The sequence below is a fragment of the Hylobates moloch genome, unplaced genomic scaffold (assembly GCF_009828535.3).
Source record: "Hylobates moloch isolate HMO894 unplaced genomic scaffold, HMol_V3 SCAFFOLD_3, whole genome shotgun sequence".
Lineage (NCBI taxonomy): Eukaryota > Metazoa > Chordata > Mammalia > Primates > Hylobatidae > Hylobates > Hylobates moloch.
Window position 1 is genome coordinate 116,540,735 of NW_026652278.1, and position 14,133 is coordinate 116,554,867.

General features: G+C 34.0%; 1 protein-coding gene across 1 annotated transcript in view; it reads right to left on the reverse strand.

Annotated features, from left to right (window-relative positions):
* The window catches only part of ANKRD50 (ankyrin repeat domain containing 50), a 45,931-nt gene that overhangs the window by 8,825 nt on the left and 22,973 nt on the right, over window positions 1-14,133 (reverse strand). Inside the window, exon 3 of the mRNA XM_032146864.2 lies at window positions 2,515-2,744. Within this exon, the coding sequence (XP_032002755.1) occupies window positions 2,515-2,744 (230 nt within the window). The remainder of the gene's footprint in view (window positions 1-2,514; window positions 2,745-14,133) is intronic.

Genomic DNA, 14,133 nt, shown 5'->3' on the forward strand with positions numbered 1-14,133 from the left:
GAATAAATGCACAGATATGCTACGTTTATGAGTAGAAAGAAAGCATATTTCAAACAGCAAATTCTTTCTTATTTAAATTGCAATTTTATCAAAATCTTAATAATTTTTTGGTTTACATCACTGATAGTTATAATTTAAAATATGCTATTATAACCTAGAGGAATATAGGTAAAAATATATAATTTAAAATTATAATAATGATAGCAAAGAGGGCTAGGAAGTAATTGTGCAAGAAAATTACAAAAATTAAGCCAACATTTTATTTGCATAATAATGCTGACAGATAGTTTAGAAAAGCAGATGAATAGTTTAGAAATAGAGTAATAGTACACAGACATATCTATATGTACACACACCCAAACTTAATGTATGATGAAAAAAAATCACCAAGTAATTGTAAAGGAAGTCAATAAATTGCTGAGAAAATTTATGGTTTTACAGATTATTCAAGTTAGAGCTTTATTTCATACCTTTTATAGTAAAAAATAGTGTATATGGACAAGATAATTAAAGGTAAAACTAAGAATACAGAAAAGTAAAGGAAATACATTAGAGGTTACATATAATATACTTCAAAATAATTATTACAATTTTAAAAAGCTGAAGAAAATAGTTGCAAAGAATTGAAAAAATATCAAATAAAAGCCCTGAAAATCAGTAAGAAAATTACTTTGACTTCCCAATAAAAACATAAAGGTCAGATAGCAGAATTTCACGGAAAAAAGGCAAATTGATGAAATAGGCATAAAGGAGAAAGGGTTCAACAGTAAACAAGAAGTACAAATAAACATAATAGAGTATTTTTCACATATCACATTGACAAATTAAAGAAAGACATAATTCAATACTGGTGCAAGTAAAAAGAAACCACCCAACACTTTCAGGTAGGAATATAATGATATATATCCTTTTGGAAAGCAATTTGACAATATGTATTAATAACTTTAGCAATATCCTGAAGTTTTTACCTCAAAATTCCACATCTACCATGTCACATGTTTATATACAGCCCAACAATTTAAATAATTAATATCCCAAAAAAAGAAGTACAATTAACTGGAGTTCAAAATGTACATACTCTATAATCCAGCAATTACAAGTCTAGATTTAGAATGTAAACTTTCAGCACATGTGCACAAGAATACGTGAACAAATATGTTCATGAAGCATTTTTTGTAACAGCAAAAAACTGAAAATGATCTAAATGTCCATGAACAGGATAATGGAAAAATAAAAAGAGATTTATTGATGGGAAGGAGTACTATCTACCAATTAAAATCAGTGAAATGGATTTCTAATGAATATGGCTCAAAAATATTGTTGGCTAAAAAAAGAGAATCAAATAATAAGAATAATAGCAACAATATATTTCTGAAGCACTTACTATGTATTAGGCTTTGTCCTAAGTGCTTCATATGTAATTTGTCATTTAACCTTACAAAAACCCTGTAAGAAAAGTAATATTATAATCCCCATTTCATAGATAAGGAAACAGAGGCACAGAGAATATAAATTTTGTAAAGTCACATGGCTAGTGAGTGGTAAAAGCTCAGATGGTGTATGGAGTGTTTCATTTATGTAAACTATAAACATACATAATATAAAATGTGAGCTGAAAGCATATAAAATAAGTGAATAATACTGGTTTTCTCTAATGAGGAATAGAAAGGAACAGTGACACAGACCAAAAGAGGCTTCTACTGTACCTATGCCTGACATACTAAATGCTACCTAAGTGTTAGCTATTGTCATTTAAATTATTAAACTTTTACCAACTATATTTTTATCAATAACAACAAGAAAGAATGCCATATGTGGAAACCAAAAGTGCTGCCTTTAGTAGCAAGGGAATTGAAGAGAGACAACCTGATAGAAGGAATAAAGCCGCTCACAGAAAATTATTTTAACAAACTAACAAGATTTCAACATACTGTAAAATGTATAGAACTACTCAAAAGTTATATGGCTAATTAACCATTAACTTAGTATCTCTCCAATTATACTATATATCCTGTGATAGGTCCTTGTTTTACACTCCTTTTATTTCCCACAGGACAAAGAGGAGTGTGTTAATCTAATAGGAGTAACCACAACTTTATTATGGTAGTAAGTAAAGAAAAGTAAAAAAAGTAAGAGAAAGAAAAAAAAAGAAACTCTGACAGTGTACTTTTATATATTATATAGACTGTAATCTCAAACATCAGAAAAAGGTTTAAATTGATCATGATACAACAACATAATAAATGCAGCCCCAAGATGTATAGCAGCAAATATGGCATGAGATACTCCTGTTACCAAAGCACTTAGGAAAAGAATCTTGAAAAAAAGGTAAAGTTTAAATGATCTTAAAAACATGCTAAGGCTTTTTTATATAAATTTCAAAAGGCACAGTTGAGAATAGCTGATAGAAGGAGCAAATGCAACACGCAGATCTTCAACTGCGTACTTTTTCCTCTGAGAAACTAGTTCATTAATGAAAAGCATTTGAGGATGGCAGTAAGTAATTATGCTTACCAGTAAACATTTTAGTAACAGCCTTACTCTGCTTTCGGGCAGAACAGAGAAGCAATAGCCATGGTGGAAAGAACTCATGGTGACCAGCTAAAAGTGCTGCAACAGTCCCAGATAAGCTGGTAGACGTTTGTTCACCTTCAGTAATGTTACACCCTTCATCAACAGAATCAACAAGCAGGTATAGGCTTTGCTGGGGAGGCTTCATTCCCAGAAGAGGGAGTAGAACACACCTGTAAAACACATACACATGAGCATTTTGAATGTTAACTGGCTATGATGTTAAGATTTATTATTCAAACATTACAGTATTAATTATAAATTCTTTAAGAATAAAATGAGGTATTAGAACAAAAAATATACAAGTTTCAATTCCTTACTTTAAGTACAACACTGGTCCCAAATAGTTTGTATTTCCAATTACAGCATTTTAAACAATCAAGAGTATGTGGGTGGGTGTGTGTGTGTAATTCAGCATAATTAACAAAGGCATTCAGAACTGAAGAAAACTACATTTCAATATTCCCTTTCTGATTGTTTTGAGTCAATGATAAAAAGTGTGATTTCCTTATGACAAAGCTAAAATGTGTTGCAGAGTGGAAAACAAAACAAACTCTGGGGATCACCTTAATAAAAAGTAAAATATCAAGAGTTCTGTAGTAGAAGTATTTTATCACCATTTTTCTCACAAAATTACTGCAGTTTATACAAGCTCATCTTCCACAAGTTTTATTTTAAAAGACTGTACAAAGATGAACTATATTCTAGATCCCATTTGATGTATTTTCAAACTTCAAAGTAAAGAACAAAGTATTAGGCTTTACTCCATTAATTAATGCATTTCCTATGCGTGTAACTTATATTGCAGTTGAATATAACATTTTCATAAATACAACAATGCTCATTCATTTTCAACAAATATTTACTTGATGTGTGCTGTGGGGTCAATAATGTGCTGAGCAGATACAACAGTGAAGAGGACATAATCCATCCAGTTATGCACACCAGAAACTTACAAATAATGTGTTCTAAAAGTGTGTTTTCTTAGTCTTTCAATATAATAGCCACCAAGATCTAATTTATCACCATGCAAGAATCAATCATTTGTTTTTAAAAAATCTCAAATATCCTGTAACATCATCACTGTAGGCCAACCTACCTCAATTCTTCGTCTCTTTTACCTGGGCTACCCTAACAATCTACATGCCTCCAACAGCTGGCCTCCTGTGAGTTTCTACTGCAGCCAGGGTCACTTCAAATGTTATTCCAGCCAGACTAGCCTTCTTTCAATGACTTCATGAGACACAACTACACATGGGCCTTTTCATTTGCAGTTTCCTCTGCCTGGCATGCACTTCCCGTCTCTCTTCATGTAGTTATCTTCAATTTTATGTTGAGAGTAACCTTCTCAAGGTCAAATCCCTATTACATGCTTCCATAACGTCAAATACAGTAGTTCTTTTCCACTCTACTAACAAATTTGCAATTTTATATTTAACTATGTAGTGTCTTTTTAAAATTTCTCTTTAGCTGTAAGCATCAAGAGAAGAGAGACTAAATTGGTTTTACTCATCAGTATAACCCTAGAACCTAGCATAGTGCCCACAGTAGAACCTAAAGACTTGACATTGTTGCAAGCTAGAATGGAAAATGAATTAACTTCAATGCACTGTTCTCAGTGCTATAATAAAAAGCAGTAAAATTACTAACAAGATAAGAAGAAATGACCAACTCAAGTGCAGTAGGTAGGGAAAGAAGAGAATGTCAGACTAATATTCATATATTAGGTGTTCAAGATGAACTAAGTTTTCAGGAACCAATCATACTGCTACAGGAGGGTAGAGGGAAGGTGGGGTAATCCTGGCAAGGAACATGCTGAGTTTGGGAAAACCTACTCTATTGTATCTTACACATATATTTTGACCATTATGAGCACAAAGATGGCTGATGAAAAATCAGTAACGTAATCATATAGTACAATATATAGAGAACACAATATACTAGAATAATGTACATAATAAGTACCACTTCAGATATAGCACACAGGAAGCCATCTTAAGTTACTTTTGACAGGGAAAGTGTGGGGGAGAGGTCAGGGAAATTGGGAATTGAGGTTGGTAAGGTAATGAGCCAGAAGAAGGAGTTTAGTCAGGAGAAATAGCTGGGGGTAGGGGAGGACACACAGGAAAGAAAATCTAGTTGAGGCAACAGCACATGCAAAGACTTAAAGAAGAGAAAAATCAGTGAAGTATGGAAGAAAGAATTATGAGAAGCATGAAAATGAGTAAATGCTGGGTATTATTATAAATTGTGGGCTTTGCTCTAAGGGTATTAAGGAGCCACTGTAATATTTTAAGCAGAAAATTGATATGTTTATATTGGAGTTTAGAAAGATAACTCTGGTGTATGTGAAGGAAAATCTGATGTACGGTAAGTCTAGAAGGAAAGAGTGAGATATGAGGCCAATGCTTAGAACTTAGAAAAAAAAAATCTCCATCCAGAACTACCACTATCACCAAGGCCATCACTGCCAACTTTAATTCAGTGCTCTTTATGCTTTAAGTACTTCACACATCCATTAACTCATCTGATTCTCACATTAATTCTTGAAGGTGGGTACTATTATAATACTCATTTCCAGGAAAGGTAATCAAGGCACAAGAGGATCAGTCACTTGTTACTTTATAAGTGGTAAGAAAGGGATTCAAGTCCAAGGTCTTGTTCCAGAACCTACACAAGGGGGACTATCTATCCTGGTTTGCCTGGGACATTCCCAGTTTCAAGTACTGTGTCTCAGGACCCAGCCCCGCCTCTTCCCAATCTCCTTCTCCCCTAGTCCTGGGCACATCATAGTGGGGCGCACCCTAGTCTCCACTCTTACCCACTATGGTCCACTGACTAGCCATAATCAATATGAGAAAGCAAATTATAAATCAGTAGCAGTGGGGATAGCAAAAAGTAGACAGATTTGAAAGAAATTTGGTGAGCAATATTAATAGGATTTAGTGATTATCTCCTTTCTTTTGCCTATTCCAGGATATTGGCTCTTCTTTACCTAGTTTCTTATAGTGGAAATTGAAGTCATTTTTCATACTTTCCTCCTCCTCTAATATAATCCTTTAATGCTGTTAATTTCCCTCTAAGCATTTTCAGTATCATCCACTTAAAAATAATTTCCCTTTGATTTCTTCTTTAAAATATCCATTATTTAGAAGTGAGTTATATAGCTTTCAAATAATTGAGAATGTCCCAGTTATCTTTATCTGTATTAGCACAGTTTAATACAATTGTATCAGATAACATGTTTTGTGTAACTTCCATAGCTTCAAATTTATTGTGACTTATTTTATGGCCCAGAGTATATCTATCCTAGCAAATGCTGTGTATGCACTTAAAAAGAATGCATACACTATTGTTGCTGGGCAGACTGTTCTGTAATTGACAATTAGGTTCATTTGGTAACAGTATTGTCCAAGGGTCCTATGTACTTACTGATTTTTGGTTTATTTACTTTATCAGTTGTTAAAAAGGGAGTGTTAAGATATTTGAATATAAGTGTCTACTTCTTAAAATAGTGTTAGTTTTGCTTCCTATATTTTGAAGTTCTGTTTTAAGGGCTACAAATGTTATGATTGTTACATCCTCTTAAGTAACTGGCCCCTGTATCATTAGGAAATGACTCTATATCTAGTAATCGTCTTTTCTCCAAAATCTACTTTGTCTGATATTAACGTAAGCACACCACATTTATTTTAATTAGGGTTAGCATGGCATATACTTTTTTTTTTTATATTTAAGCTATTTGCCTCTTTATATGTGAAGTGAAATTTTTATAGGCAACGTATAATTAAATCTTGTATTTTTACCCAGTCAAATTCCATCCTTTAATTAAGATATTTATCATTTACACTTAATGTAGTTGTTAATAGTGTACAGTTTAAATCTATCATGTTTTTGTCCACATAATTTTGTAATATACATGTATGTCAGTAGGATATATTACTAGGAATAGAATTTTTAGATTAAGGGACGCCTTTATGTATATTTTGATAGATATTGCCAAAGCGATGCTGTCCTTATAAATTTTATATGTATACACACACATACACACATACATATATACTCACACACATAATGTATATATATACTCATATATGTAATGTGTGTGTACATATTTATCACACACATATATATGTATATATTTATACACACACAGGCAACAGTTGTGTAACAGTAGGTGTTTTCCTAGCCCCTCCATAATAGTGATTAATATTATTTACTTTTTCTACACCTAGGTGAAAAATGGCATCCTCATAATAGTTAAAAAAACTATATAATACATATATTAATATTATATACTATATAACATATAATAGTTGTACATATTTTGGGAGTACAAAATATGTGATATTTTGATACCTACATGCAATGTGTAATGATCAAATCAGGGTAATCCTGGTACCTATCACCTCAAACATTTATATCTTCTGTGTATTAAGAATATTACAATTCTTCTTTTCTAGCTATTTTGAAATGTAATAAATTGTTAACTAGTCTTATTGAATACTAGAACATATTCCTTCTATTTATGTACCCCTTCATGCTTTTAATTTATAATTCCCAACCATAAGGGCAATCATATTCACATGTGCCTAAGAATCATATTTCTTTTTCTTTAAATTGTGTTTTCATACACTTTACCCATTTCCCCAAAGACTGCTAATTTTTCTCTTATTGGCACTCTCTGAGTGTTAAGAAATTGAGATAGTGCCACTCCACTCCAGCCTGGGTGACAGAGTGAGACTGTCTCAAAAAAAGAAAAAAAAAAAAAGGAAATTGTTTGTTGTATGTAATACAATTTTTTCCCACCATTTGTCATTTTTCTTTTGACTTTTTGAAAGGATTTTTTTGGACATGTACAATTTCTTTTCTTTTTGTTATTTTTACTTTTATATAGATAACACATCAGTCTTTTTTTTTTTTTTTTTTTTCCGTTTATAGCTTCTAAGTTTTATGTCACATTTCTGAGGGGATTCCCCAGTTCAGTGATAATAAGAAAAGATTTTTGCTATGTTCCATCTCATTCTGTTGTTTCACCAACTCTTTTCCAAGCACTTACATCTCTGCTTCATACAACTGTTTAACTCGGGTAATCATCCATTAATTGTTTTCATTTAAGGCAATATATTTGGTCAAAGATTCCTTTTGTTCAATGAAAACATTTTTTATGGTGTTTCTTATGCCCTGTTTTTCACATTCCTTCCCCATTTGTTCCTGAGATATATTTTATGTATCCTGTGATAGCTCTTTTTGAGTAAATTCTTTCTGGATCAGCAATTAAAAGTTTAGTGTATGCAGTGTCTAGGCTAGCAAGAAGTCTCCTTATGCATCAGAGTTATAGGTATAAACAATTTCTTTGAGCTTTGACTTCTCCCCAGCCAATTAAGATAAAAAGCTACGGGGATGTACACAACCCGTAGAGTTTACTACATCCAATACCTTTTACTACACCCAGTACTACACTCAATACCTTCCTCCTGCACATACATGGCTCATCTGTGTGACGCATTCTGCCCTGCCCTCTTCGTTCTTTTTTTTTTTTTTTGGTTGATGTTTTTATTAAAATGGACCATTAACTTATATCTCACACAAAACTGCAAGCTACATTCAATTACAGGTACATTAAAGATGTAAATGTAACGAACAAGGCAATAAAACTTATAGAAACAATATAGGAAAATAACTTTATGGCATCACAGTAAAGGATAATTTCTTTTTTTAAATTTTCTTTTATTATTATTATACTTTAAGTTTTAGGGTACATGTGCACAACGTGCAGGTTTGTTACATATGTATACATGTGCCATGTTGGTGTGCTGCACCCATTAACTCGTCATTTAGCATTAGGTATATCTCCTAATGCTATCCCTCCCCCCTCCCCCTACCCCACAACAGTCACCGGAGTGTGATGTTCCCCTTCCTGTGTCCATGTGTTCTCATTGTTCAATTCCCATCTATGAGTGAGAACATGCGGTGTTTGGTTTTTTGTCCTTGTGATAGTTTGCTGAGAATGATGATTTCCAGTTTCATCCATGTCCCTACAAAGGACATGAACTCATCATTTTTTATGGCTGCATAGTATTCCATGGTGTATATGTGCCACATTTTCTTAATCCAGTCTATCGTTGTTGGACATTTGGGTTGGTTCCAAGTCTTTGCTATTGTGAATAGTGCGACAATAAACATACGTGTGCATGTGTCTTTATAGCAGCATGATTTACAGTCCTTTGGGTATATACCCAGTAATGGGATGGCTGGGTCAAATGGTATTTCTAGTTCTAGATCCCTGAGGAATTGCCACACTGACTTCCACGATGGTTGAACTAGTTTACAGTCCCACCAAAAGTGTAAAAGTGTTCCTATTTCTCCACATCCTCTCCAGCACCTGTTGTTTCCTGACCTTTTAATGATGGCCATTCTAACTGGTGTGAGATGGTATCTCATTGTGGTTTTGATTTGCATTTCTCTGATGGCCAGTGATGATGAGCATTTTTTCATGTGTTTTTTGGCTGCATAAATGTCCTCTTTTGAGAAGTGTCTGTTCATATCCTTTGCCCACTTTTTGATGGGGTTGTTTTTTTCTTGTAAATATGTTTGAGTTCATTGTAGATTCTGGATATTAGACCTTTGTCAGATGAGTAGGTTGCGAAAATTTTCTCCCATTTTATAGGTTGCCTGTTCACTCCGAGGGCCCTCTTCATTCTTTCTATATGCTTATCTGGGTCCAGGAAACTTCTAGCACAAGTCTATAACTTATCTCCCTGGGATCAAATGAGAGCTTTTGTCCTCTTGATATTCATCAGAATATGCACTTATTTCAACGAATAATGATCTGCCAGCTTTGCATCTCAATTTGATATTAACTTTCACATTAGACTGAGGTTTGGGATTATAGGTCTCTCATAGTTTCAAAATACATAGAGCTTTTCATTCACTTTCTTGCCTTGAAGCTATTTCCCAGTACTATTTAAAATGGTCTTAGTCATGTTAAAAGCAGATAGGATTCATTCCTAAGTCCTCCTTTTCATTTTAGCACATTGTCTTCCTTTCTGTTTTAACACCAAGCTTTTTTTTTTTTTTTTCTTCCATTCAGGACCTATTTCTAACACTGAGCTTTCTCTGCCAAGAAAGCTCCCTCCCCCAGGCAGTACTTCTTATCCTTCGGGTTTCAGCACAAGTTTTACTCCTGAAAGAAGCCTTCTCTGACCACCATATCTAAAGCAGCCCTCATCACCATTACTGTTCCTGCAATTGTTTTTTTTGTAGCATTTATCACATTCTTAGATTAACTTGTTGTGTTACTTCTGTACTGCTTTTGTTACAAGGCTGAGAGTGAAGCTCCTGCACACCTCCACATCTCCTTGCCCATAATGTAGGCTCCAGGAGGGCAGGAACTATGCCTATCTTGTGCACTGTTAAGTTTCCCAGCACTCAAAACCACTCTTAGCACATCATAAACACTCAATAAATTTGCTTCATGAATGAATGATACTTGATGGAAAAAGTTTTGTTACTTTAAAACAAAGGATTAAAAATTTACTAAACTCAGAATTCCCATATTAAGTTCCCTTTCAATTATTTCAAAAGCACCTATTTGGGGATATCTACATCAAGTGACACACAGATTCACATTTTTCTGTTAGGTTACATTTTATCATTTGTAAAACGAAAATCCCACCAAAGTATGTGTACACAAAACATAAATAATTTAGACAGTCTAAAACAGACTTTTCTGTATTTGTGAATATTTATACACATGTATATTATTATTATTCCAAATGAGATAATGTAATGACAGTCAGTTATCACAATCACACAAAGATAACACTGTATTTAAAAGCAACGGTATGATACAGGGTTTGACTTTGTATGTGTATCTTAACTAAATGTCTTGCATTTCTTACCTTCATTAATATTGAATCAATATTTATTACATTCTTAATTTTTTATTAATTCAATTTAAAATCCTCGAATTAGTTTTTCCCCCATTTTCAATTGTCTTGAAAATGAGGAATGCCAAGATCATCCTTCTGTAGCTAGCCTTTTATTGATGATTTACTTAATTTTTTTAAAAAGTGACAGATAAAATTATATGTATTTACCATGTATAACATGATGTTTTGAAGTAGAGATACATTGAGGAAGGCCTAATTCTAACTAATTAACATATGTATTACTTCACATAGTTATCATTTTTGTGGTGACACTCTTGATTTCCTGGCAGAAAAGCAGCTGAAATTCTGAAATGAAAGACATCCATTGTTCTTTTTCCTTGATACAAGGAATTTACTTACTGCCTTTTTCTTAGGAGATTAATAGGCTTTTAAAGTACTATAAATAAATTATAAGGAATATACTATTAGATAATAGATGGATAAACAGATTGAACATGTAAAAAGTGTCTTTAGAGTTAAAATTGTTTCTATGAAACATCAGGTTTCAGCTCACCACCTTCCTCAATTGTTCAGACATAGAGTATTAGGAAAAGTGTCCCTCCTAGCCTTTTAACAAAACACCTCAGACAAGCTGGAGGGAGAAAAATTGTGAATTACAGAACAGAATGTGGAGCCCCTGGGGCCACTGATAAAGAGCGTTCACACTCTCTTGCTGCCTTTTCTCTACTGACCCCTTAGGGCTTTAAAAAATACAGCAACCACCCTGGCTGGGAAAGGTATGGAATGAAGCTCCGCCCCCAGACTAGGCTCTTCTCCCATATGACTCCTATGGAAAAGCCTTAACAAGGAGTGGGTGGGGAGGAATAGAATAAGCATTACTTGTCCTTGAGGCACAAGTGAAACCCACTGCAGCAGCCTACAGCAATGGGATGAGCAGGATCAGAATACCTCACCCCAAATCGAGGGGTATAATACAATCTTAATCAGAAAAACAGAAAATGTCCCCATTCTCTGCCCTCACTGCTGAGAGAGTTGCAGAAGAGAAGAATTTGAGAGCTGAAGGTAGAGAAGATATTGAGAAAATCCACCTGGAAAATCAGCCCCTGCCCTAAATACAACATATTATTAGAAGATTTGAGGTCAGAGGTGCACTGAGGGTACCCACAGCAACAACAAATATCAAATTTTGTGACTCCTGACTAGCTTAACTCACCTCTTCTCCACATTAAAGCATCCTGCAGAAAACAAAAACTAGGCCCATTTCCAGGTAAAGACTATTTACAATTATTTTCCAGTTGTTTGACATACGGTATGTGGCTTCAAAAAATAATTATAAAATACTAAAATAACGGAAATAATTCCGAAAGAAAAAAAAGGTTGAAGAACTCACACTACCCAATTTTAAGATTTACTGTTAAAGCTAGTGCAATCAAGACAGTACGCTATGTATTTGTTAACGACAGATACATAAAAATTCTGGAAACAGAACAGCATAAATATAGGAACATGATTTTTCACAAAGTTGTAGAGGTAATTCAATTGAGAAAGGCAGGTTTTTTGTTTTTTGTTTTTGTTTTTTCCCAACAAATGATGCTGAACAAACAATGACAGCTGGATGCCCAAATACAAAAAAGACGAACTTCAATACATATCTCTCACCCCGTCACACAAAAATTTACTCAACACAGATCATAAACTTAAGTGTAAAACATAAAACTATAAAACTTTTAGGAGAAAATCTTTGTAATACTGAGTTAGGTAAAGAGTTTTTAGACACTTCACCAAAAGCAGGATCCATAAAGGAAAAAGAAATTGAAAACTTGACTTTTATTAAAATTAGCTATAGCTATTAGATACTGTTAAGATAATGAAAAGAAAAGCTGAAGACTGGCAGAAAATATTCGTAAAGCAAATTTCTGACTAAGGCTCACATTAAGAATACATAAATCACTCTCAAAACACTAAGAAAACAAAAATTGTTTTTAAATGGGCAGAAGATAAAAATAGACACTTTAGAGAGGAAGACAGAAGGGCATCAAATAAACATAAAAACATGCTCAACACCATCAGTCATTAGAGAAGTTCAAATTAAAACCACAGTGTGATACCACTAGACACCTATTAGAATTGTGCAAATAAGTAAAAACCCTGACAACACCAAGTGCTGGTGCAGAGCAATGGCATAGCCATTTCCAATGGTACAACCACTTCAGAAAAGTCTGACAGGTTTCTAAAAAAGTTAAAGATACACCTACTGCATGTCCTAGCAATCCCACTTCTAAGTATTTACCAAAATAAACTGAAAATGCACAGCTACATGAAAATCTGTACATAAATGACATAAATGTTTACAGCAGTTTTATTTATAATCCCCCAAATTAGAAACAGTGTACAGGATCTTCTACTGGCGAAGGGATAAACTAACTGTGGCATATCCATACAACAGAGTATCACTCAGTCGTAAGAGAAAAAACAACAACAAAAAAATCTACTATTGATCCACACAACAGCATGGGTGAATCCTAAATGAATTTTCTAAGTTAAAGAGCCCAGTTCCAAAAGGCTGCACATACTATTGCATTTATATGACACATGGAAAAAGTAAAACTATTGTAGGAATAAAATTTACATCAGTGGTTGCCATAGGTTGGAGTCGGGGAAGGAGTTTACTAAAAAGGACAGCAAGTAGGAATTGTTGGGGTGATGGAACTGCTCTATATCACAACTAGGTGGATCCATGACTCCATGCATCTATCAAAATTATAAAATTGTACTCTACAAACGTAAATTTTACTGTATGAAAACTGAAAATAACACAAAATTATTACTTGGTAACGTTTCTCTGAAACGCAAAAGACATAGCTTGGTATTACCAGGGAGTCAGAATATTCAGAACTCAGGAGACTATGTCCTCCATATGTGTAATATTGAGCAAATCATTGTTAATGAGTTGTCCTCCTTCCAGTTGGTACTCTGAGGTTCTTCTGAACAGACCAATGCTCTTAGATCAGATCATTAACACTGAAGTCAGCGAAGCCCATCTAGACCTACCAGAATGCTGAATCAAACTATACGATTCTGTTTTCCAGGATCTGACCAACAATTGGCGCCTTATCAATTTCTCTAATCTCATCAGCCCTGCGCTTGGTTCTTTAAACAGATCCTCCCTTTGGCCTTAGAACCTTCATACATGCTGGTCTCTTACCTATTATAATTTCCACCCCTCCTCACTTCAAGGTTTTTATTATCCTTTAGAGATCAGCTCAAATATCACTAATTCAGAGAGGTCTTCCCTGACTACATTTCTCACCCGACACCCCAAAGTAGGTAAAGTTCTCCATGTATACACTCCTACAACATCCATGAAAGCCCTTATAACAAGCGTAATTAATCGAGTAACTAAGGAATTGGCAGTTTAGCATCCACTTTCAAAAACTTTGGGAGAGAAGGAACCACCTACATATTATTCACCACTGCATTTCCAGCAGCTAGCACAGAACTTCACACAAAGTGGATGATTTATAAATATTTATGGAATGAATGAATGAATGGGTTTATTTCATTATTGATATACAGAACAGTGCTTATTTATTCCAGTGTCACATCTTTAAGATTAAACAAAAACAACAGTTCACTGTTGGCTTGCACTCAGCTCCTAGGTGCTTGT